This window comes from Falco rusticolus, chromosome 4, assembly GCF_015220075.1.
Source record: "Falco rusticolus isolate bFalRus1 chromosome 4, bFalRus1.pri, whole genome shotgun sequence".
Lineage (NCBI taxonomy): Eukaryota > Metazoa > Chordata > Aves > Falconiformes > Falconidae > Falco > Falco rusticolus.
The window spans coordinates 26,604,864-26,629,240 of record NC_051190.1 but is presented as its reverse complement, the minus strand read 5'-3'; the positions used below and the strand labels follow the sequence as shown (position 1 = coordinate 26,629,240).

Genomic DNA, 24,377 nt, shown 5'->3' with positions numbered 1-24,377 from the left:
ACTATGACTAGTGTAACCCCAGAGGTAAATCGAAGGCTGGTCTTGTCTGCTCTGCTCCAGGTAGAAATGAGATGAACAGAGCCCATTAAAAATTGAATTGCGTAGTTCGGAGAAGAAAATGGGCACCTAGAGCAGTCTTATCCAAATATTACATTTTAGCAAACCAAACTCGGCTGTTTGAGCAAGTGTATGCACAGCTGATACTGCCAAACAGTAAATAGAACATTTGCAAGTAAGTGCCTGTATCGAAAATAAAATTTCATCTATGAAGGGTGAAGTTCTTAAAGCCTGGAAGAGCAATGCCATCCTCTAGCGCGGGAGCGTGGTGTGCCCCCCTCTGTGGGCAGCAGGCCCGCTCTGAGTGCATGCTTCACCCCGGATTATGGAAAAGACTTTTGAAATGCGTTGTCAATAAGCTAATTGTTTACAGGCCCGGGGGGTTCTTGGTATAGTTTTTAAAAACAAACAAAACCAACCCCTGCTGTGTAGTGCTGGTAAACCTGTGTGGCCCTTCCAGCTCTGCTGGGGGGGTGGCAATGCACAGCCTGAGGGGGCAGGCTCGGCCGGTCTCTAGATGGGAACGGAGCTGTGGGGTGGGCAGCTTCACCCTCTCAGCCATGATGCACAGGTGGATTTGTGCAATTAAATCATCGGGGGGTGAGTTTGCAGCCCCAGCAGCAGCAGAGCTGGGGCGGATGCACAGGGCCACCCCCAAACACGCCGCCCCTGCCCGCATTATCCTTCCCAGCCTCATCTGCCGAGGGGGCTGGCAGAGCGCTGGTACCCTTTCTACCAAGGACACTAATTAACCTGCTAAATGAGTTTGTTCCTTCGAAGTGTGCACCAGAGAACTGAGTTATCTAAAATACCATCCCAAAGGGAGCCGTAATTAGCAGCTGGCACTGAGGGCAGACCCCCGCTTCCCAGGGACTGCTTTGCAAGGGTGGTGGGGGCTTTCAACTCATTGCTGGTGTGGTGTGTTACGTCCCCCCCGCAGGTGACATCCCTTGGTCCTGTGCCCCGGAGCACTGGGCTGTGTATGTTGGCCCAGCATCCCCTTCCCTGCCTGCAGGCCAGCTGGGCCCGGGGGCTCCTCTCCCCGAAATAACAGGGAGAGCGGTACGGAGGGGGGTGCAGGTCCCTGTGCAGCTAGCCTGGGATGAGGAGCCGTGCTCCTCCAGCTGCCTGCCCAACCAAAAATACGCTTTAAATAACTGGACTAAGCAAAGTACAAAAGCGACGCATTGCTGGCTGCCAGATTAACAGATGGCTACAATCATTAATATTGCAAAACTTCAGGAGTTCATAATTCTTTAATCTACAAAGCCGGTGGGGGTAGCTAATGCGAGCCCTGCAATCTGCCGTGCTGGGGCCACCAGCACCCCACCCGCTGCGGCCCCAGGACCCCCACGGGCCGGGCAGACATTGCCTTGTCCTGCCCGCCCGGCCAAGGCTTCCCGCCTGCCTCCGAGGAGCCTGCGGCTGGAGCGGTGGGCTCCAGGAACCCCCAGGCTTGCGGCTGGTGGCCACAGTGGCTCCTAAATGTGGGTGCTGCCCCCGCTCAGCCCTGGCTGCCATCAGATCGTGGGAAATCCACGGAAATCCAATAACCTGTCTCCAGTGTCATTTTATCGTTAAACCCAAGCCTTTCCCATACTTGTTTGGAGGCAGCAGAGGGGGATTACGATTGATGTCAACAGCCGGATGATCTGCGGCTCGGCGTGGGTATCGCTGCCCTCTGAGCCGGCGGCGGTGGGGTGGCAGCGTGGGGAGCGAGCCCGAGCCACAGCCACCCCGGCACTCACGGCACAGCCAAGCCCAGCATCGCTGCTGCAATAAGAAAAATACATTTATTTGCTTTGGGTGAAAAAAAGCAAAAACCCTCGTGCTGTGGCTGCAGCAGGCTGGGGGTTGGCTCTAACCAGCTCCATCGATCCTGGCCAAGCCCCAGACCCCAGCATCCTCTCCAGGAGAAGAGCACAGGGCCGGCGGCTCCAGCGGGCTGCCGTGGAGGCTCTTACCGCCGTGGATCGATGGGCCATGGAGGCTGGTGCTGGGAGGGGAGCCCGGCTGCACCCTGGCCCTGTGCCCCCAGCACCATCCTGCTGCCAGCAGGGCTGCTCTGCACAGGGCATCAGCCTCCTGCACCGTGGGAATGGCTCTGGTGGTTTGATGCCATAAATATATATATGCACACATACACACATCTGTATGTGCAGGCACACATCTGTATGCATGCAGGCATGAATTACATGTGTGCATGTATGTATTATATTTATGTGTGTATATTGTATATAATGCACACAAGGCATAATAAATGTGATTAAATAAATTATATAATACAGATGCATATGCATATGCACACAATATGAATATATGTTTTCCACTGTCATATATGTTGTATATATATGCATATATACATGTGTGTGTATATATATACACACTCGCTCTTGGTTTTTTAGGTGTGTATATGAGTGCACTCCTATATATATCATATCATAAATATATATATCTGTATTTCACCCTTTCCTTGCACCCCCGGGGCGGGCAGGGGGGTGGGAACACCAGCCTCAGCTCTGTGGGGTGGCACCAGGGGGCTCCAGCCCGGGTGGGTGCAGGGAACAAGCAGCCACCCACATGGCCACAGCCCCAGACCCCATGGCGGGTGGCAGGGAGGGGCTCCTGGGGCAAGAGTGGGGCAGTTTTCCTCTGTGGAAACCTTGCTGCTTTTTTTTTTTTCCCTTGCTTTTTTTTTTTTTTTCCCCAAAGCAGCCAAGCTTACCTGAAGTTATTTTTAATTGCTTAATTTAATGAAGGATGGGGATGGGGTGGGGTAGGTGGGCGTTGTTTTTTTTTCTACTTCTTGGTTGTTTGTTTCTGCTTTTGCATTAATTGTTTTTCTTTAATCAGCTAACAACCGTCAGTGGGCTTTTGTTCCTCTCTGTAAGTTACACATTAGTATTTTTTTTTCATTTTGTTGCCCTTTTCCCCTTGTGCTGACCCTGCCATACGTTGTGTACCCAACAGCTCACTTTTTCCATTTACCTTTTTTTTTTTCCCCTTTTCTTTTTAAACCAACCCCTCCCCAGGTGCACCCCTGCCTCTCCCTGCCCCCACCCAGCTCCACCAGCACCGGGGAAGTGAGAAAAACCACAAAACCCAGGGGCAGCACAGCGGGAGCAGCTAGGGGAAAGCCATGGCAGGGCTGGCTTTTGCAGGGATGCAGGGCCTCCCTGAGGTGCTGCCGTGTCCCACCACACGATAACCCCCACCCCCCATCCTTGGGGCCCTTCTGTCCCTCAGGGCTATGGGGGAGGCTGGGGTAACCCCATTTCAGCAGCTTGGCCACCGGGTACCAGGACGCTGCCTCCATCCTGGGCGCTCACATTCAGCGGAGCCAAATCCCCCGGGAGCAGCGGGGGGAGGACGCTCCCATTATCCGGCTCCTGCCGTGTCGGAGGCAGCTGGACCAGCCGTGCATTAATAGATTACCCAGAGGATTTGGGCTCGCCAGCAGCGAGCGGAGGCAGCGCGGGCAAGGCCAGGGAGGCTCGCCGAGCCGGCGGGGACGGAGGCAGCCCCCGCTCACCACTAGCACCTTTTCTAGCTGAGGTAGGTGGAGGGCTCGGCCGCGGTGGTGGGATGCTTCTGGGATGGCTGGAGCAGGGATGGGGATGCTGGTTCCCATCTGTCTCCAGGAGAGCTGCCAGCAGGGACCGGCGCCCCGGGGAGGCCGGACGGTGGGTGCAGGGGGATGCTGGGCTGCGGGCGCCTGCTCTCCTCCCGTGCCTGGCTGTTTTTCCGGAGGATGCTCTGCAGGGATGCCGAGCTGGGGCAGCACATGTAACTGCTGAGCTGTGCCGGTGCATGGCTGGCTTTCACGCCCCCAGCACCCCCAGCCCTCACCTGCCCCTGTGCTGGGGGCTGCAGCCTGGCCTGGGATGCAGGATGGGGTGTGTGGGCACCCCCGGGGTTCAGCCGCCCGGGGTGCAAAGCAGTGCTGCCCTGTGCCGCTGCGTGCTGGAGGGTCTGGGGTCACAGCCGGCCACAGGCAGGGGAAGGTCCCCTCCTGCCACCGATTCTTGGGGTGTCACAGGGAGCCAGGTGCCTGCAGAAGGTCTCATGCAACTGCAGTCACAGCTTGTGCCCCATCAGCCGCTGTGACTCAGTTTCCCCATTGTGCATGTCCCCACCTGTAGAGGAATGAAGGCAGTGGGTTGAGTGACACTGATAACATACAGTGTGGCCTTGCTTCAAAGGCGGTGGGCTGATCGGCATGGACGATGTGCAGCTGTAGTTTGTTCCCACAAAATGGTTAAATAGCCCTGAGGAGCATGGGAGAGGGGCCCTGGATGGAGGAGGTCCCCGGAGGAAGGAGAGAGTGAAGGAGCAGTGTGGTTTGGCCCCTGGAGGATGGAGAACAGCATGGACAGTAGAATCTGACCCCCGGTAAAGCCTTGTTGCAGCTTGCTAGCTTGCTTGTGCTGCCACAATCGGTGCCCCGTGTGAGGATCAAACTGATCTGGACTCCAATCACAACGCCCACCGTTAGCCAGCACCCAGGGCCACTGCTGGGGGCTGGGGGGAGCGAGGGGCTACGTGGTGGTCTGTCTTGCTCCCCAAATCAGAGGTGAGCACCCATGTGAGCCTGTCTGCTCAGCCATGTGGCCACCCAAAGTGCCCCCTGGCCCCTCGGCTAGGCAGGGACAGAAACCCCTGCCCCAAAGAGCCTCCGGTGTCTGTTTGCCCTCCCCACCCCGGGGCGCCACCGGCATCCAAATCGCAGTCAAATCTGGCCAGTCTTCGGGTTTTGCATGTGCCCACGGGCACAGCGTGGCTACCAGAGCACAGCGCTGGGCACCTGCCCCTGCGCCCGCAGGTAAGTGCAACCCCGAAGGCTCCCGGAGCCATGGGCTGCTCCGCCATGGGGTTGGAAACAGCCCCCAGAGCGTGGTGGTGTGCTGTCCCCATCCTGGGGGACCCCCTCTTTGCAGGGTGCAGAGCTGGGGGGGCCAGGGCAGGATGTGGCCGTGGGTTATGACACCAGCGTCCCTGTTTGCAGCCCTGCAGAGCCCCCAGCTCCTGCCATGGACGAGTGGGACCTCCCGCAGTGGAAGAAGGAGGTGGAAAGCCTGAAGTACCAGCTGGCCTACAAGCGGGAGATGTCCTCTAAGACAATACCCGAGTGAGTGGGTGCCCACCCTCCCTCCCATCCCCATGCCCCCCCCAGCTCTTCTCCACCCACGGCCAGCATTGACATCCCTTAAAGTCACCATCAGCTGCCAAAATAGATTTTCCCTTTATAGTTCTTCAAGCCCACCAAGCCCCAGTGGCAGAAACTGCCAGCCCCAGTACTGGTGCCCGCAACCCACTCATGAGCCTTTCTGTAAGCGCTCCCCACCCCCCAGCTCCTTTCCAGCTGCCCAAGCTCCGGTGGTGGCAGGGATGTGGCAGCAGCCGTGTGAAGCCTTGACACCCAGGTGCCCCCCGAGCCCCCCCAGTGCTGCGGGCTCAGCTGGGCAGCATGCAGACACCCCCTGTAGAGCTCAAAAGACTTAAACCTGTAGAAGACAGACACATGCCCTCACCGGTTTGTATCTCCCTGCTCCTCACAAGAAGGGTCTCACAACATCCCACCAGTTAACCCAGCCCGTGGCCCCATCACTCACATGGCGGGAGCGGGGGATGGACAGAAAAAGAGCAACTTTGGTGAAAATGTTTTAAAATGCAATGCAAGAGCCGCCCCCATGCCAGTAGCGCACAGGCAGCCGCAGCTGCGGGGGGCAAAAAGCTTCTATTAAACTTGCCTTGTGCTTGCCCCGCCATCCCATAACCAGCTGGGTGCATGGGAGGGTCATGCCCACAGCCCCAGGGCAGGCTGCACCCCAGCACCGCTCCCCACCAGAGCAGGATTTACCCCGGACACTGCAGTTCCCCTCAGATCCCCCCTTTTGCTTTCTGCCACCCCCACCCTGTATCCAGCATCACTCCATCCCTCGCAGCACTGTGCCCACCCCTCCGCTCTCCTCTCTGCAGGTTTGTGAAGTGGATCGAGGACGGCATTCCAGAAGATCCCTTCTTGAACCCGGAGCTGATGAAAAACAACCCCTGGGTGGAGAAAGGCAAATGCACCATCCTCTGAGGGGGTCTGCCCCCCCCAGCGCCAGCTCCTGCAGCCCCTCGCTCCCCCCCCCTGAATGTACACTTTTTTATTAGCTAGCTTCCTAATATGACTACCTGAACAAAAACCTTACCCTCATCTTGTCTTATTATTTTTAGAAGTGTTTCTTTTTTAAAGGGGGGGGGAAGGAGGGGGAAGCCTGTGGGGGTGGGCAGCATGGGGGGACAGGAGCAGAAGGTCCCTCTGGGGTTGGGCTGCCCGTTCTAGTTGCAGAGCTCCGCTCACGGCTGCTGCTGCCGTCAAGCCAGCAGCTTTCTCAACTTGGAAGAAAACTTTTATAAAACATTTTCAGTGATTTTAGATACTCTTTTGTATATTGTAGGATACAATTTTGCAGCAAAAGAGGCAACATACGACAACTAAGGGTTTATAAATGAAATAAACAGCAATACTTCCTGTTTATTTTTTTAATATTTTTTTAAACAAAACAAGCGGGTACTAAAAAATAAAGAGAGGCTCATGCACACACACCCCACCCATGGGTTAGAAAGCCAAAAGCCAGCTCCTCCCTTCAGTTCTATCTACAGGATTTCCTGGGCTTCACCTCCGCTAGAGCAGGTCCCTGATGTAGATGTTCCTCCTGACGGCGTTGGAAACCCCTTCGTTAAAGCGGAACCAGACATCGCTCTTCCCCACGGCCTTCCCCATCTGGCTTTCACTCAACTCTTCCTTGGAGGCCTGAGGGGCTGCAGCCGGGGGGGAGACTGATATCAAAAACTTGCAGAAACTCTTAACCTTGAAGTTACACTCTGCGCCCAGGACACTGAGAGCCAGGAGCTGCTGCAGGCGCGGGGGCGTTGCAAGGGCTGAGCTGATGCTCCCATGTCCCGGATCCTGCAAACTTCAGAGCACCCACACTGCTCCCACAACCGTGCTCCTCAGCTCAGGGTCTTCGTTGGCCCTTCAGATGTTGCCAGAATCCACCGAGCTGCCCGCAGGCACCCGAGGGTCACTTGGCTCAATATATTCCTCCCACCCCGCTGATGTCCCCCCAGGCACAGTGCCCCTGTTTGGGCACCTGTGTGGGGTCCGGGTACCCTGTGCCAGGGCGGGGACCCCCCCGGCAGCACCCGTGCCCATCCCATCCAACCCTCTGCCACCCACCTGTGGCCACGGCCGCCCGCTGCTGCCGAAGTGGCCGCCCGAAGAAATCGGTCTCAGGCTGCGAAAAGGAAAAAGCAGAAGGTGAGCGCGGCTCCGCCAGTGCCTGCTCTTACAGCTCGCGCTCGGGGACAGCCAGAAGGAGCCCAGTTTCCCCCCGTGCGAGGCCAGACGCTGGGGACACAGCTCTGCTCTCCCCAGTTTTAAGCAAAGTCAGCCCTATGGCAGCTCAGGGGAGCCCAGCGCTGGGGCTCTGCGTGCGGCCATCACCCCACACTCTCACCCCACGCTCGGGGCTGCGCCAGCCCCTTCCCCCTCCAAGCACCTGGCGCAGAAGGAAGCCACCGGGCAGGGGCCAAATGCAAATCCTGCAGAAAGAGCCAGCGGGCTCGGTAAAATGCAAACGGCATTCAAAAGGGGGTGGGAAAGACAAACTTCAAGGTTCACCAGGCTAAAACAGGGTTTTACAGCCAGCCAAGGCCTCCAGGCTGGGCCTCTGGAGAGGGGTGGGGGCAGGGGACCCCCCCTTGCTCCTCTTGGCCACTACCAGGATACCTGGGGCGAGACCAGCCCAGCTCACCCACTGCACTGGTGGAAGATGGATGGTTTCCCCTGCAGCCACCCAAGCCATGTGCATACCTCCCCCACCTGCAAGCAGCTCTGCCCCCAGCCCTGCAGCTCCCAGAGACAAAATTCAGCTATTTTAGCCCAAATATCTACATCTTTTTCCCTCCCTACCCCTGAAAGCTTCACAGCACATGTCCATAATTGTCACCCAGACCCAATTCATCCCGATGCTGTAAACCCAGCGATGCATTTATGGGACGCGGGGTGCTGAACTATCCTATTAAAAGAAACTGGACTAAATAAACAATAAATATCAATGGATATATGCTGGTAGGAAATTAGGCAGAAATTGCAGCCCCCTCACCTTGTCCTCCACCGCTGCCCTCCGGACAATGTGCTCCAGGCGCTGGTGGTGGTTGGGGGGCACTGCTGGCCCTGCATCCGCTTGCTCCCCAGCCTCACTGAGGCCATTCCTGGGCTCCTGTGGGGAGGAGAGTCCTGAGCCAGGGTCCCCTCGGGGCTGGGGCTGGTGGAGCTCAGGGTTTGGGCATCCCTCCCCCCCAGGTGATGCACAGCCTGAGGGCAGGACAGTGCCTTGTCATCCATCCCGCACACCCCCTCTATTTGCTGCCAGGTTTGATTATAATATCCAAACGACTTGGTAAGGATTTTTTTCATCATTTTCTGCCTCACAGCAGCAGGCAGGATTAGCCCCGGCAGTGCTTTGGGCATGTGCATGTTTAGTCCTTTTCCCTGGGACTCCACAGTTGGCAGTGTGTAAACAAGGAGCCTCCAGAGATATTTTTGTAGCATCTCTTTGTGCCACACGTCCCCTGAGAAAGCTCTTCTGCTGCAAGGGGCTCTCAGGGATTAATTATCCCCATGGCACCAGGGCAGGGCAGGCACCAGCTACACCTGAACAGTTTCTCAGCCTTTTCCACCCATTTCCACCTTCTCCCGCCTGCTGCCCGCTGCTCCCCAGAGCGTTTCAGCAGTGGGCAGAGCAACTCTGCTCCTCCTGGGGCTTTGGGACCTTCGGGAAGGTCGAAGTGAAGCAAGGGAATGCACAGGCAGGCAGCAGGCCAGCAGCAGGCCAGCTGCCCCAGACACACTACAATTCCCACCTTGTCGCAACCCTAGTTACAGAGTTGAAAAGCCTTTAACTCACAGCGAGCGCCTCTTTCCAGAACTGCTGCAAAAAGATGAGCCCCTGGGCACTTCACCCCAGCACAGATGTGCTGCCCCGCAGGCAGATGTGCGTGCAGATGGCTGCGACTGGGCGAGTTTAATCCTGGATTTCCATTTGCAGAGCGAAAGCCAGCAGCCGCTTTGGAAAGACCATGTCCCCCCACCAGCCCTAAGGGCTTTATCCCCATCGACGGACCCACCACCCCCCCAGAACCACAGGACACTGCCAGCCCTCCCTACCTCGCCCGGGTTTCGCGCCTGCAGCAAAGTCTCCATCCTCCTCATCTTTTCCAGCTCAATCTCCCTGGCGATGAGCTGCTTGGCCTGGTAGGTCAGCTGCCTGCGAGCCGGCAGGTCCGGGAACCGGCAGACATCCTCCACGTTTCTGCATCGTCAAGGGGAGAAAATAATACTGAAAATAAAAAAGCATTATGGAAACTGCAGCCTGACATGAGCATAGGGAGACCCACCATCCTCCCAGCCCCGTCTCCCCCAGCCTCTCAGTATAAGCCTGGCCGCAGTGCCTCAGTTTCCCCTCTCCAAGCCCACACGTGCGAGGGCAGCGCTAGAAGATGCCCAACGAGCAGTGCCGGCCGCACAGAGCCAAGCTGCTGCAGGCCATCTCGGCTGAATGGGAACTTGGGAGGGATTACACGCTCTTTAATCTTGGTTTTACCGCAAAAAGAGGAAACTGCAGGCAGGTCTGCACCAAACAGATTGCCCTGAAAAAAACAGACTCACATCACAGCTTGGGCACAAGTGGTACCATGACCCTTCGCATGAACCCCCAGGTGCCTGTGGGGAGCTGTTTAATTGAGATACAGCCATGAACAGTAATACTGGCTAATCAGAGCAGTTTTATTAACAAGGTTAGTGCACCAGATCTGGAGTTCAGGCCTGTTTCTGTACAGCGAAAGCCCAGGCACAGCCAGCACCAAGGAGCCAGCTGGGCCGGTTCCTCTGCCAGCTGTAAATATTTCACGCTTTTATTCACATTCAGTATTATTCCCCTTTAACTAAAGGGAGCAAAGTCCTATGTCAGATGCCTTTGCAGTCATTTAGAAATGATCTGTCCAATCTACCATTTCAGAAGTTATAAAGAGAAAACACAGGTTTTGCTGTCAACAACAGCTTTGTTTGCTGAGAGATACTGGGACACAACTCGCAGGTGCCACGGGGACATGACACCCCCTGTGGTCCCCATAATCGCTGCACACGGCCAGGAAACAGGCTCAGAATTCGCCAAAAAAAGTGAAGCGAATCAAATCAACGTGCCTGCTTGTGCCACGTGGCTCCCAATGTCCCACAGTTCCCTCAGGGCTGCATTCAGGTGGCACAGCCTGACCCGGGGAGGGCAGGGGCAGATGGCTCCCCACAGCCCCTGCAGATCCCGCAGGCTTTCCGTGGGAAAAAAAAAATAATAAAGTGCTTCACTGTAATTAGATATAGCAGCTTGATTTAACAGAGGCTAATTTTTGTAATTAACTTTGCACCAGGAAGACATTAGCGTTGCTCCTAGCTGTGGTCGGGTCTGTATTACTTCACCGAAGCCTCAGGAGCGTTTATGGCTCTGGATGTACTTAAAGCAGAGAGTCTAGCGATGGCTGGCTGGTGACACACAAACCAGTGGCTGCAGCACCTCCCGTGTGTGAGGTGGGACCTGGTGGACCTGCTCCCCTCTGCTGCCGCAAGCCCCCAGCAGCGTCGGTCCCTTCTCTGCCAGCTCCGGAGCCGAAGGTAGCTGCCTCCATTCCTTTAATCCCATTAAAGCAAACCCAGCCCTGCTTCAGCCTCAGCCCGAGGAGGAGGTGAGGGGGGCAGCCGGACCACGCTGCAGGGGGAGCAAAGCCAGCAGCAGCCCCAGGTACCCACAAGGTTCCAGGGCTCCTCCTTTAAAAAACCAGGAGATGAAGAAGCAGATGCTCCCCACAGAGCTGCCATCAGAGAAAGTCAGGTCCCTGCAGCCACCCCAGCACCCGGCAGCTCCTGCCAGCCCAGCTGCCACCACCAGAGAAACCTCCCAGCTCCAGCTGCAAGAAACCCACTCCATGCCACGATGCTTTCAGGCTCACCCCTTCCTGGACGCTCTGCTGTTGTTTTTGACCCCCCTATGCCTTCTCCTCACCCTTGGGACTTACGGGTCGAGCTTGTAGACATACTGGCCCTCAGGGAGGCGCTCCTGGTGGTAGCTGAGGTTGTAGGCCAGCATGGTGCTGATGAGGTCTGCTAGCTGCTGCTTCTCCTTCTGGCTGTACAGCTGGGTGTTCACCTGGGGAGGAGAGCGGAGCCCAGCAAGGGGAGAGCATCACTGATCCGTAATATCTTCTAAATATCAAAATAACCTGAAGCACAGGGTGTGACTCTACACGAGAAAGGACAGTTAGTACCCACGAGGTTCAGACCAAGTTTAGTTTCCTATTAGGGACAGACCCCTCTGACAGCCCCACGGGTAAACACGCTCGGTGCAACCACACGTTCAGGTGAGGCAGCTGCCTGAAGGAGACTGCTGCAGCTTCCCCAGCCCCTGCGCAGCCAAGCCCACCCCCCGGGTGCAAGGGTCCAGGAGGTGCAGGACATCCCCCCGTGCACCCAGCAGCTGGCTGTCTCAGCCCCACATCCCCAGCTTCCCTCCAACTGCTGCATCAGCTGCAATGCCAAACAGACCCCAGATTTGGGAGAGGTCCTGGACAGCTCAGCCTGTGCCTGGCTGACACAGCCCAAGGGATGTCCCCCAGCCCTCGTGCCGGGGGAGGGGGCACGTCACCCAGCCAGAACTCCTGCCACCGCAGTGAGAGGGGACCAGTGGGCACTCACCGGTCGGAGCTTCGGGGTGATGATGTCCAGCAGCAGACAGAGCACTTCCAAGATGAGAGACTGCTGACCCGCACGGCTGCGGGCACTGGGCGTTATCCCCGACACCATGGACATGACGAGGTTCTGCATGTGGTTCAGCTTGGCCAGGGCCTGCGTGGAGAGGGCAGGGACAGCTCAGCCATGGCTGCGACCACAGATGTCCCCATGGGTGACAGCTGGAGCCACGCTGCCACCATACACCACATACGAGGTACTTGCCTCGTACTGGCTGCTGGGATAAGCAATCCGGGGGACGCTGGTGGCCGCGAAGAGCAGGTGGAAAACCACAGGCAGGAAGGGCAGGTACCGCATAAGCTGGAAGCTCTGCCTGTGCAGGACAGCCTTGTTCAGCAGGTCGGAGAAGCCCAGCCACTCCAGGGCCAAGCACACAGAGCTGAAACTGGAGTCCCGCAGCCTCATGTTCAGGAAATTTTCATACAGACCCTGGAAGCGGACAAAGGATTAGAGACAGCTTGAGGCAGGGCAGACAGCCCCATCAGCGCATGCCACTGGGATTCTGAGCATCCCACCGAGCTCAGCTCTAGCACAACAGAGCAGAGGGAGGGGCCCGGCTCTCCCCCTCGGCTGCTCTACCTGGGCGAGTTTCTCCTGCTCCCCTGAGGAGATGGCGAGGTGCAGGATGTGGTGGAAGCGGTGGGAGGATGCATTGAAGCCAGCCATCCCCCCGAGGTGCAACAGGTCCTCATCACCCACCAGGAGCTGGGTTGGCAAAGAAGGGTCCATTCCTATCCTGTGCCTGGGGGAAGCCCAAACGGAATTGCTCAGACTGCCCTGGCGCGGAACAGACCAGCAAGGAATATTTGGACCCTCGCAAACTGGACCGAAGGAAATACCGATGCCAAATCACATCCAAAGAGAGCAAGTCAAGGAGCATCTGGACACACAAATCTGCTGACGAGGCCAGGTCTGCTGCAGGGCAGATCAGCTCTCCAGGACCTTCCAGGTTTCCCCACTGCAGGTCTTACAAGCAGCAAGGGAACGCCATGAAGCGGCGTGCTTAATTAATAAATCCCCCCTTTTACCTTTGGACCTTTGGGAGCTGGAAGATCTCTTGCCAGATGGAGAAGAGGCCCTTGTTTTGGTCCTTTAAGCCAATCTTCATCGTCTGCACCATCTGCACGTTCAGCTCCTTCTGCCCTCGGCCATGCAGGAACTGCAACACAAGCAGGGGGCTGGTGGGGATGGGCACAGGGGGAGGCAGGCGATGCCCATAACAGCCAGCTGGTGCCAGGGAAAGCCAGGCAGCGGCGCATCGCTCGTCCTCCATTTGTAGGGGAATCAAGGTTAAAAATAAAGCAGGGGACGGGGTGGACATTTCAGGAATCTGCCTGGGACACAGTTTTTCCCCCTCCATCCCCATGCGAGCCCAGATCACGTCAAGAGCCACAGCAAGTCTGTGTCCCCTTGAGAGCTCCCAGTGACACCAGTACCTGCAGAGTGTTTATGCAGGAGCGGATGTCATTCTCCATCTTCTCACACAGCGCCAGCAGCGCGCCCGTGTCTGCCCGCATGCCTTGCCGCAGGGCGATCTGCAGGAGAGGGGGGTCAGCAGGGAGGGCCTGGGGGTCAGGGGGCCCAGAGGAGCCCTTGGCCCCACCGCACCTCGCAGAGCCGCTGGGCGAGCCGGGACGGTGCCGTCCGAGGGAAGTTGAGCAGGAACGACTGCTGCCGCAGCGGGCGGAGGGCAGGGACGTACCTGGCAAAGGAAAGCACAGCAGTCTCAGTGACCCTAGCAGAGGGAGAAATCCAGCTATCCATCACAGAATCACAGAACGGTTTGGGCTGGAAGGGACCTTAAAGACCACCTAGTTCCACCCCCCCCACCACAGGCAAGGACCCCTCCCACCAGCCCAGGGTGCCCCCAGCCCCGTCCAGCCTGGCCCTGAGCCCTGCCAGGGATGGGGCACCCACAGCTGCTCTGGGCAGCCTGGAGCAGTGTCTCACCACCCTCACAGGGAAGAATTAGGAATTTCTTCCTAATATCTAACCTAAATCTATCCTCCCTTAATTTAAAATATCCCTTGTCCTATCACTACAGGTCCTACTACAGAATCTGTCCCCATCTTTCTTATAAGCCCCCCTTTAGGCACTGGAAAGCTGCTCTAAGGTCTCCCTGGCACCTTCTGCTCTCCAGGCTGAACAACCCCAACTTCTCTCAGCCTGTCTCCATAGGAGAATGTTCCACTCAAAGAGAAACGGGTTATTTAGCAGCTGCCTGCACCCCACTGCATGCTTGGGCATGCACAAAAGCAACTGTCCACTCACACCCAGCTACAAGTCACCCCAGCAGACACAACACCCAGGAGGGTTCAGGAAGGCTGAGCGTGTTGTAGTTTTACTTTTCATAAGGTACTTCTAAGCCGCCATCTGATGACAGGCAACTCGGCACAGGAAAGCTTCGGCTGGAGGCAACAGCAGCCGCCTCCTTGCTTGGGGCAGGGGTCTCAGCTCCCCATCCTCCCCAGGCACACAGATACTAACTGGTCGTTGCAGATGCAGATGATGGGCCTGCGCAGCAGCCTCTCCTCGCGCTGCCTCCTCCGGCCCGTGCCCGCCGCTGCCTCACCCTGCGCATCCCTGCTGTTGATGATGTTTAGCAGCACATTGATAGATGCCTTGGGAAAAATATAAATAAGGACAGAAGGGATGAATTCTTGCTGTTCAGAGGCAAGAAACAGCTCGTAAGACAGAACAAGGGATGAGCTGTTAGTGGAGTAATAATTAAAGCAAAAGGTGGCTAGCTCCAGGCTGCCCACCAGCAGGGGCTTACCGCAGGCGCGCCATCTATCTCATCGATAATCAGGCAGTTGGGCTTCTCGTTGGCGCCCAGCACAGACTTCATCTGGGTAGCAGCTTCGATGTGGGTTTTGAAAACTTCAGGACTGCGGTCGTCACTGCAAGACAAGCCCGTGCCAGGCTGCTGCAGCGTGGCATTGCCTCTGGCATGGCATCACCTCCAGCACGGCATCACCTCCACCCACTTCTGGGGCAGGACAAAACTAAGCAGCCAGCGCAGACTCACCTGGCATTCATCTCAACAGCATTGTATCCCGCGTGCTTCGCGATGACGTGGGCCAGCGTGGTCTTTCCCAAGCCAGGCGGGCCACAGAGCAGGGCCACCTACAGCAGAGAGCAACATCAGCCCGGCAGGCAGCGAGGCAAGGCTTCCTCCAGCTCCCACCAAGGCTGCCATGCAAGGGGACGAGGCTCTGCAGCCTGCAATCCGGCCCTGGGAGCTGCTGCACTCATGTGTAGACACACAGGGAAAAGGGAAAGTCACTGGAGGAAGGAGACTGTAACAGAAACTCAGAGGCAACAGTCATCCTGGCAGCATCTCTCATGCATATGTTTAAGGTTGCAGGGCAACAGACAGAAAAGGCTGAACAAAATCTCTTCCAGAATTACCCTCCTGGGAAACAATGCTGTTAGTATCTATTTTTGTTTTCCCCTTTTTTATATCCTCTCACCAGACAGGTTGAAGCTGGTAAGCTGGCCTGGGTATGCTATCTCTGCTCCCTTTAGCATTTGAGCATCATTGCTCTTTTCCAGATGCAGAAACTCTAGCTCAAAAGCACATTATTTATTTGTTATTTGCCCCTAAAGCCAAGGCCAACCTCTGCTAAAAAGGGTATGTCTTTCCTCAACTGGCCCACCTGATCTGGCTGAAAGAAGGCTGTTGCCCTCCCCAGATTATTACAGTACTCAAGCTGAAACAGAAGAAGAAATGAGAAACCCCCGTATTTCCTAAGAAGCAGCAAGGAATCCGATTCCTCCTAGATCTGTACTGGGAGAGGAGAGAAGGAGGGAGAGAGGGGAGAAAGAGGGAAAAGAAAGGGAAGACCCTGCTCCTCACCTCAGTGGCAAGACGAGGGGCATAGGAGAGGAGACCCACCACAGCGGTGTCCTGTCCTGCTCACCTTGTATTTGGGCCTCTTGTGCTGGTCCAGCTCAGCCTCCAGAATCTCCTCTGTGAGCTGGACCTTCGTTTTCCACTTATTCTGCTGCTCCTTGGGGCGGCCAAATGGAGGACGAGCTTCAGTGCTGGGCTTGGCCTTCTTCACGGCCTGCTCCTTCCCAAACACCACCGTGTCCCAGAGCTTGAGCCACTTCAGAAGGCAGCGGTTTGTGTACTGTGGGGCAAGAAAGCAAGCAAACCCCATCAAACCTCGCAAGGACCTGGTCGAGGACAGAGGAAGGCCCCTCCATGGCTTACAAACCGGTGTTGGTTGCAGAGGAAGGAGCTGAGCCTGGGGAGGCAGTGCAGAAGAGAGACCTCGCACGTCACCATGTTACCCAGTCACAGCAGCATCTCTCTGGGACAGCGTGGGAACACAGCTTCCCTTCCCACTCAGCCACCATCCCACAGGGCAACCAAGGACAAGTCACATCGGCCCCAGTCCTGCTGTCCCTCTTCTGTCTTGGCTCAACCCAGCACTTCACAGCCTCTTCCATAACTTCCAATTCCCTTCTAATATTCCAAAAAAAATCAAATAGCCAACAACTCCTAGTTAAAATGCACCCGATCTTTTTGTCTTATTTTGGCCATCTTTCATAGTCTTTTCTGTTGGAAGGCCCACAGCCTACAGCTGAAAAAACCCCTCCCTGAGCTCTCGGCAGCAGAACGCCCCCAGGCAGGGCTAGCAGGGACACAGCCCCCAGCCAATGCTTCTGAAAGCCCCACGATCAAAGGCAGCACTATAAAGCCTTGATCCCACGGAATTAAGGAAGAGTTATAGAAGCGGTAAACCCACCCAAACTCCAAGCCCTGACTTATCCTAGCACCTCACATCATCACTGAGCAGCTCCATGTAGTGCCGGGGAGTGAACTTGTCCACCCAGAGGCAATGCCGCGCAGACTCCTCCTCGTCTGCCGGCTCCGCTTCCCCACCAGGCTCCGGGCTTTCGGCACCGGTCTTGTTCTCCAGGCAACTACGAGACAGAATTAACTTGCCCCAGAGCACCCAGGACAGCGCTGGGAATTACACCCAGGCTTCCCAAGCTGGGGATGCTGAGGGCAAAGAGGCTCACAGGTCCCCAGTGCTGGACCCCACCAGAGCACCTTGGGAGGCGCATCCGACAGCATGGTAGGGATAGGAGTGGGATTTTGTCCCAACATCTCACCATCTCACCTGTTTATTATCTCTGTCAGCTGCTGTGACACCTCCAGAACATACCTTCGACGCTTGAGCACAAAGAGGGCAAGAGGGGGGTCAGAGACACCCCACTAACCCACAGCCGGGGGGAGCAGGGATCTGGGAGCCAACACTGTGGCTATCGAGTGGTGGCAGGGGAGACGGGAAGGTCGGTGTAAAGATGCGATACCTCTTCATGCACTTGTTCCTTCAGGCAGGAGAAAGGCACCCCCAGCAAGTGGAGCGGCCTGCGTGTGTTCCAGCCCAGGGAATCGGGGAGCTGTGAGGACCAGAGAACACACACCGACAGTTGTACCGATGCTCAGCACAGACATTTCGTATTTCATCAAAGATCCCCTCCTGAAGTGAATGGAACCCCCCCCTCCTTACCTCCACCCCCGTCCTGGAGGGGTCATCCCTCACCACCATGAAGACCCTGGTACCTTCGGTGGATGTCACGTTGATGTAGTCCTCCAGGATGGGTGGCCGCTTGAGTACCTGCTTCTTCTCAGAGGGTGGTGTGGTTTGCAGTGAGGCCATGCTACTCTTCTTCAGGTGGTCCAAGCTGGAGAACACCAGATTCCTTTAGCAGGGGTGAGGGAAAGGGACCTTGAACCCCACTGTGGGATTCAAGGTCCCTTTCCCTCGTCCTTGCTAAACATGGGGTTCAAGGTGGCCAACCTGGCAATCTGGGGAGCAGAAGGTGTCTCTGGACCAGCATCCCAGAGGACCTCAGGAGCCAAGTCCTCATCCGCACCAAAGCTGAGCTTCTTAACAGCTTCCAGGCGCTGTCGCTTCGGCTTCGGGGCTGTGAGAGACCCCAGGGCAGAAGGAAGAGGAGAAGCATCCTCAGCAGAAGGCCGGTACCCAGCTGCTCCCCCAGCAGCACCCTGCACCCCTCGGGGCGGGGAGGGGCAGCAGCACCCAGGGGTCCCCCAAACCTACTGCGGGGGGTGGGCGACGAGCCGGGGGGGGCACAGCCCCGGTCCCTCTTCCTGGCGCTGCTGTCCCCGGGGGGGTCGAGCTCCTCCGGCGGCTGCCTCCTGCCTCGGAGCCGGGAGAGCTGCGGCCCGGCGGGCGGGGAGCTGCCATCTGCAACAGGCGTAACGCGGCAGCACCGGTCACCGCAGGGGACCCACGGTAGGGTGCGCACACGCGGCTCCGCGGCCGGGCTCTCCCGCCCTCCTCCGCGCCCCCAGGCCCGGACGCGATGCCGCAGCAGCGCCCACCTCCCAGCTCGGCCAGCACCTCCAGCTCGGCCGCGAACCGCCGGCAGAAGCCGCCGCCGGGGCTCTCCTCCGGGCCCGCCATGGGCGCCGCGCCGCCCGCCCGCGCTTCCGGCCGCCGCGCCGCCGCGGGGCCCACGCTGATTGGACGCGCCGCGCTGCTGGCCGCGGAGGCGGGGACGCTGATTGGACGCACCGCTGCTGGCCGCGGAGGCGGGGACGCTGATTGGACGCACCGCTGCTGGCCGCGGAGGCGGGGACGCTGATTGGACGCGCCGCTGCTGGCCGCGGAGGCGGGGACGCTGATTGGACGCGACGCGCCGCCGCTGGCTGCGATGTAGCCGGAGCCGCCCGGCGCGGCCCGGGGACGGCGCTGCAGGTCGGCCGGGGCGCGGGGCGGGGGACGGGGGACGCGGGGTCCCCTCCGCCGTGTCCCCTGTGCCCCCGCCGTGCTCCGTATTCCCGGCAGTGCGGGCCCGGCTGGCAGCGGGGGAGGCCGAGCCCCGCCGTGAGACCGGAGCGGCCCAGCACCGGCGCCGCCGTGGGACCTGCGCCTGCACGGGGGGACAGCGGTAAGGGGGGGGGGAGCCGTGCGGTGACACTGGTGCCACGGTACAGCTGCAGCCCTGCCGGGTACCCCGCGCCCTGCCCGCCCCCGCCGCGGCCCTTCGCTGCCCGGGGGGCTGTGCCCATCCTGGGGGTGCACAGGCTGGGGGCTGTGCCCATCCTGGGGGTGCCGTGCCCATCTCGGGAGTGCTGTGCCCATCCTGGGGGTGCACAGGCTGGGGGCTGTGCCCATCCTGGGGGTGCCGTGCCCATCTCGGGAGTGCTGTGCCCATCCTGGGGGTGCACAGGCTGGGGGCTGTGCCCATCCTGGGGGTGCCGTGCCCATCTCGGGAGTGCTGTGCCCATCCTGGGGGTGCACAGGCTGGGGGCTGTGCCCATCCTGGGGGTGCCGTGCCCATCTCGGGAGTGCTGTGCCCATCCTGGGGGTGCACAGGCTGGGGGCTGTGCCCATCCTGGGGGCGCCGTGCCCATCTCGGGAGTGCTGTGCCCATCCTGGGGGTGCACAGGCTGGGGGCTGTGCCCATCCTGGGGGTGCCGTGCCCATCTCGGGAGTGCTGTGCCCATCCTGGGGGTGCACAGGCTGGGGGCTGTGCCCATCCTGGGGGTGCCGTGCCCATCTCGGGAGTGCTGTGCCCATCCTGGGGGTGCACAGGCTGGGGGCTGTGCCCATCCTGGGGGTGCCGTGCCCATCTCGGGAGTGCTGTGCCCATCCTGGGGGTGCACAGGCTGGGGGCTGTGCCCATCCTGGGGGTGCCGTGCCCATCTCGGGAGTGCTGTGCCCATCCTGGGGGTGCACAGGCTGGGGGCTGTGCCCATCCTGGGGGCGCCGTGCCCATCTCGGGAGTGCTGTGCCCATCCTGGGGGTGCACAGGCTGGGGGCTGTGCCCATCCTGGGGGTGCCGTGCCCATCTCGGGAGTGCTGTGCCCATCCTGGGGGTGCACAGGCTGGGGGCTGTGCCCATCCTGGGGGTGCCGTGCCCATCTCGGGAGTGCTGTGCCCATCCTGGGGGTGCACAGGCTGGGGGCTGTGCCCATCCTGGGGGTGCCGTGCCCATCTCGGGAGTGCTGTGCCCATCCTGGGGGTGCACAGGCTGGGGGCTGTGCCCATCCTGGGGGTGCCGTGCCCATCTCGGGAGTGCTGTGCCCATCCTGGGGGTGCACAGGCTGGGGGCTGTGCCCATCCTGGGGGTGCCGTGCCCATCTCGGGAGTGCTGTGCCCATCCTGGGGGTGCACAGGCTGGGGGCTGTGCCCATCCTGGGGGTGCCGTGCCCATCTCGGGAGTGCTGTGCCCATCCTGGGGGTGCACAGGCTGGGGGCTGTGCCCATCCTGGGGGCGCCGTGCCCATCTCGGGAGTGCTGTGCCCATCCTGGGGGTGCACAGGCTGGGGGCTGTGCTCATCCTGGGGGTGCCGTGCCCATCCTGTGGGTGCTCAGGCTGGGGGGCTGTGCCCACCCTGGGGGTGCTCAGGCTGGGGGGCTGTGCCCATCCCAGCGGCACAGGCAGCCCGAGGCCCTTCCCACCCTGCTCACCCCCCCTCCCCTCATGTTCTCCGCAGGGCTCTGACCATGGAGCCGGGCACCATCGACAACCTGTCCATCCTGTACCAGAGCTCTGACTTCATCGTGGTCAACAAGCACTGGGACATCCGCATCGACAGCAAGATGTGGTACGAGACGCTGACGCTGCAGAGCCAGCTCAAGTACCGCTTCCCCGAGCTGGCCGACCCCGACACCTACTACGGCTTCAGGTGAGCAGCCAGGCACCACGGCGGGCTCTGTCCTGCCCGCGAGCAGCCAGCCTTGGCTGGGGACACTGCCCGGGGATGCTCCCCCGCCTCCCGTCTCCTCTCCAGGTTCTGCCACCAACTCGACTTCTCCACCAGCGGGGCCCTGTGCGTCGCGCTCAACAAAGCGGCAGCGGGAAGCGCCTACAAGTGTTTTAAAGACCGGCTGGTGACCAAAGCCTATCTGGCCCTGGTAAGCCCCCGCCTCAGCCCTGCTCCTGGACCTGACTTCGGTTTTGCTGCGCTGCAGCTCAGCCTCTGTGTCCCAGCATCCCGCCCCGGTGAGGATCCGTTTGCAACCGGCTTTCTGCCCTGCAGGTCCGGGGCCACGTCAGCCAGAGCCGAATGACGATCCGCTACGCCATCGGGAAGAACACCACCGAGGGCATGACCCACATGATGTGCATCGACGGGACGGAGGGTGAGCGGCTCCCACACCCTGCCTGCGCTGCCCACACCACCCGGGCCACGCGGGGGGAGCTGACCCCCCTGTGGGTCTCCTTGCAGGCTGCGAAAACCCCAAGCCTTGCCAGTCGGAGCTGATCGTGCTGGAGCACGGGTCCTACAGCGGAGACCCCGTGACCAAAGTGCTGCTGCAGCCGCTGACAGGTGGGGACTCGGGGCTGGGGCGGCGCGGGGGGCTGCTGCCCCAGCAGCTCTGAGGTGGCCCCTGGGGCCAGGACCCGCACTTGCAGCCCTGGGCTTTGGCATGGGCACGTGGTGCAAAGGCAGGGAGCCGAGAGCTGCTGAGCTCAGAGGGTTCTCTGCCTGGGGGGACAAATGTCATCGGGTATGTGGTCACCTCACACCGCTGTGCCCTCAAGGAGGGTTCCAAGGATAACCTGTGTCCCTGATTCCTCCGCTCCCACTGTCCCCTCAGGGCGGACCCATCAGCTGCGGGTTCACTGCAGCGCCATCGGCCACCCCATCGTGGGGGACTTCACCTACAGCCACAAGAAGGACAGCAGTCCCTACAGGATGATGCTCCACGCCTACTACCTGCGCATCCCCACCGGCAAGGAGCTCATCGAGGTCTGTGCGCCCGACCCTTTTGTCACCGCGATGGACAGCAACTGGGTGCCCCACCACGTCACCCACCGGCTGGATGAGACCATCCAGGAGCTGAAGGACAAGATGATGCAGAAGGGGGAAGAGGAGGAGAGCCAAGAAGCCGTGCTTGGTGGCAGAGAAGAGGAAGCACCGAGCGAAGCCAAGAGCCCGGAGACAGAGGAGCAGCGAGCCCGGTGTGAGCAGTGGTTGGCCGAGTGGGCTTTGGAGTGAGCACAAACCACGTCTCTGCATTTCCAGCCCAACGCTCCATTTTTGTCTCAGTGGGTCCCTGCAGAGCCCAGCGCTGACTCCACATCTGCACTTTCTGTATTCCATGGCTTCCCTCACTTCTGGGGCTGAGATTAGGCAGATTTTAGCAGCGATTAGGATGGGTTTATTTTTTAATGTACACATCATCCATCTGGCCAGCGGATGCCCCTTTCCTAATTCTGGGCCTCAGCAGCAGAGTCAATGTGTCACGTACCAGCTTAGAGTGACCCCAAAGCTTTCCGTCGCTGTCCCGGGGCTCAGGCGCAGCCGGGGTGGGTGGCACGGACACTGCCTTTGCCATGAGCACGATGGACGTATCTGTGAACCCTCAGCGCTGGGATGCCAAAATGCAGTCCAGCAGAGGGAGGGGAGAACATGCCGTGTGCAGCTTCGATGTCCATGTCCCCTGTTCCCATTCCCTCCGCTCCATCCCGCTGCACTCAATGCACACACGTCGTGTGGGAGGTGGGAGATCAGGGGGCTGAAGTGCAGCCTGGGGGCACCGGCAGCCCCTAGTCCTGGGGGGGTCCTGCACAGTGGCTGCAGGAGGGGTCCCTGCCCACACACTCACCTTCCTCCCTCAGCCCGCATGTAGGCTTTTTTAAAGGTTTGTTGAGGGTGAGTGAGTTGACACGAATGGATTTTAAACTTTTTTCAAATTTCTATGAGAAGAATCTCATCTTTTAGCAGTTCTGAAATACGGGTGGCCTCTAAAACGAGTGTATTTTTAGTACTTCTGTGGTCGGATAGCCAGCAGCCCAAAGCTTTTGTAATAGATCTTAATACTCCTTCTACTTGCATTGCCTTTTTTAGCATCCACTTTTACCCTGAGCGTGGATGTCACCCCTGCTGAGGCGGGTCAGAAGACACAAGTCCCCTTCTGCTTTACCCAGACAAGGGGGTCTAAGCGTCATGTTTTGGTCCCGGTGCGTGGCTCCTCACTGGCAGGTTGCTGCAGGGGTGTCAGCACTGGAGGGTGCCGGGGGCAGGTCCTTCGGGTGGGCAGTTTGGGAGGGCCTCGGGGCAGCAAGGGCAGCCGAGGCAATGCTTGAAGCTGAAAGAAAGGCTGAGGACTGATGCGAGGAGTGGGGAGCAGCTCAGCTCTCGTGCTGGCGCTTTGCAAGATGCCAAGAAGAGTTTCTCTGGAAATGCCCTTGCTTTGCTGGTTGGCATTGTGCCGCTTCGCTCTCTCCTTCCCACTCTGCTTGTCTGCGGCAGCCCTTAGAGGACATTTGGAAAAGGAAGGGAGCAGGGAGCTGTGCGGGCCGGGGTGGGACCGGGGTGCTGGAGCCCACTGCATACACAGCAGCTCCCCGGGGGATTTGGCACCGAGCCACCACATCAGCACGTGCCCAGCGTTACTGTCATCCCACGAGCCCCGTCCCATTTAAAACGCACCTGTGAGTGGTTTCACACAACTAATACTCCTACCCTGAGAGAGAGTAAAACAGCACAGCCCTCTCGTGGGTGAATGCGCTGTGAGGGTCATTGACACCCCGTGGGGTATTGCACCTCCTGTCCCTTGTGTCCCCGGGTGCTGGTGGGTGCAAGCTCACCGTGCTGCGGCATGCGGCCGGGCACCGGGTAGCCGTCACCTCCCCTTAGCTGTCATGGCTTGGTGCTACATGCTGCCAAGCGTGTGGTACACGGCTCTGCAGGCACCAGCTGGGCACTGAGCGGGGATCGCAGGCTCACGAGCTGCTGGCAGAGGGTTCAGGGAGGGTTGGAGGAGCAGGAGCTCCGACTCCTTCCTCCCCAGTCCCATCCCATCTCCCAGGAGTGGCCAGGGAGGGGAGAGGCAGCCGTAGGCAGGTCCCAAAGCTGTAAATTAATACCGTGAACCTGTTTACCAAAGAATAAATATGGGTGACGTGCACGGGAGGTCCTGAAATATTATGGGTGAGTTTTGCAGTCCCTCCCTTCCCGTGGGCCCTGCTGTGAGAACGGTCCCCACAGTGTGACAGGGGACATGTCCAGGACGAGGCTGCCCGTGGGGCTGGCGGTCACTGGGGTGGTTCATGGGGACACACCAGTGCCCACACAGGGGGATGCTGATGGACCATCATCACTGGGGGCTGGCACCCAGTGCTCGCCCTGCCATCTGCATTGAGGAGCCCCTGCACCACCCATCAGCTTTCGCACGTTGCACTTGTGCCCAGAGTTGCAGAAACCAGAGATAAATGTGTATTTTCCTTACCCTGCAGAGGTGTTTTCCAGTTGCCCTTCCCCGGGTCCCCTCCTGTGCCGCGTTCAGTCCTGCTCCCTCCTCTGCCGTCCCTGCCACAGGGCCTTTTGCTGCATCATCCGTGAATCCACTCAAGCGTTTGGACGGGGGGGTTGTGATGGGATGTGTGTCTGTGACGTTCTGTACAGCTTGCAAAAACCCTTATTTCTTGCTGCTCGTTACCGTAGTAAACCATTACCTGTGATCCTGCA

At 59.0% G+C, this 24,377-nt stretch overlaps 3 protein-coding genes across 4 annotated transcripts; 2 read left to right on the top strand and 1 right to left on the bottom strand.

Moving 5' to 3' along the window:
- The first annotated feature begins 3,400 nt into the window (after positions 1 to 3,400).
- GNG13 (G protein subunit gamma 13) lies at positions 3,401 to 6,253 on the top strand. Its single transcript, XM_037386281.1, has 3 exons — positions 3,401 to 3,612; positions 5,063 to 5,185; positions 6,037 to 6,253. The coding sequence occupies exons 2-3, from the start codon at positions 5,088 to 5,090 to the stop codon at positions 6,140 to 6,142; spliced, it is 204 nt and encodes a 67-aa protein (XP_037242178.1). The 5' UTR covers positions 3,401 to 3,612; positions 5,063 to 5,087; the 3' UTR covers positions 6,143 to 6,253.
- A 110-nt stretch (positions 6,254 to 6,363) lies between these two features.
- CHTF18 (chromosome transmission fidelity factor 18) lies at positions 6,364 to 18,378 on the bottom strand. 2 transcript variants are annotated; one of them, XM_037386279.1, is made up of 22 exons: positions 18,273 to 18,378; positions 17,989 to 18,135; positions 17,725 to 17,851; positions 17,434 to 17,608; positions 17,234 to 17,323; positions 17,041 to 17,093; positions 16,699 to 16,840; positions 15,829 to 16,041; positions 14,934 to 15,031; positions 14,682 to 14,805; positions 14,393 to 14,526; positions 13,514 to 13,607; positions 13,342 to 13,440; positions 12,934 to 13,064; positions 12,485 to 12,647; positions 12,110 to 12,334; positions 11,852 to 12,001; positions 11,176 to 11,306; positions 9,278 to 9,422; positions 8,214 to 8,330; positions 7,286 to 7,343; positions 6,364 to 6,867 (listed from the first exon to the last, which is right to left on the bottom strand). In XM_037386279.1, exons 1-22 carry the CDS (start codon positions 18,352 to 18,354, stop codon positions 6,731 to 6,733), a joined length of 2,835 nt encoding a protein of 944 aa, XP_037242176.1. In that variant the 5' UTR covers positions 18,355 to 18,378; the 3' UTR covers positions 6,364 to 6,730. The 2 variants fall into 2 exon arrangements, with proteins under 2 accessions (XP_037242176.1, XP_037242177.1); XM_037386280.1 differs by lacking the exon at positions 17,989 to 18,135 and having other exon boundaries at positions 18,273 to 18,368.
- Positions 18,379 to 18,591: 213 nt separating this feature from the next.
- Positions 18,592 to 24,377, top strand: RPUSD1 (RNA pseudouridine synthase domain containing 1). The gene is made up of 6 exons (XM_037386558.1): positions 18,592 to 18,841; positions 20,394 to 20,585; positions 20,691 to 20,814; positions 20,940 to 21,042; positions 21,129 to 21,230; positions 21,502 to 24,377. The coding sequence occupies exons 2-6, from the start codon at positions 20,404 to 20,406 to the stop codon at positions 21,900 to 21,902; spliced, it is 912 nt and encodes a 303-aa protein (XP_037242455.1). The 5' UTR covers positions 18,592 to 18,841; positions 20,394 to 20,403; the 3' UTR covers positions 21,903 to 24,377.

Excerpts from the sequence above, each read along its gene's own strand:
- GNG13 (XM_037386281.1), top strand. The coding sequence starts at position 5,088 with ATGGACGAGTGGGACCTCCCGCAGTGGAAGAAGGAGGTGGAAAGCCTG. Across the intron at positions 5,186-6,036 it reads TCCTCTAAGACAATACCCGA|GTTTGTGAAGTGGATCGAGG; the intron begins GTGAGTGGGTGC and ends TCCTCTCTGCAG.
- CHTF18 (XM_037386279.1), bottom strand. The coding sequence starts at position 18,354 with ATGGCGGGCCCGGAGGAGAGCCCCGGCGGCGGCTTCTGCCGGCGGTTC. Across the intron at positions 17,609-17,724 it reads TCTGCTCCCCAGATTGCCAG|CTTGGACCACCTGAAGAAGA; the intron begins GTTGGCCACCTT and ends GGTGTTCTCCAG. Across the intron at positions 13,608-14,392 it reads ATCTGCATCTGCAACGACCA|GTACGTCCCTGCCCTCCGCC; the intron begins GTTAGTATCTGT and ends TTCCTTTGCCAG.
- RPUSD1 (XM_037386558.1), top strand. The coding sequence starts at position 20,404 with ATGGAGCCGGGCACCATCGACAACCTGTCCATCCTGTACCAGAGCTCT. Across the intron at positions 21,043-21,128 it reads GTGCATCGACGGGACGGAGG|GCTGCGAAAACCCCAAGCCT; the intron begins GTGAGCGGCTCC and ends GTCTCCTTGCAG. Across the intron at positions 21,231-21,501 it reads GCTGCTGCAGCCGCTGACAG|GGCGGACCCATCAGCTGCGG; the intron begins GTGGGGACTCGG and ends CTGTCCCCTCAG.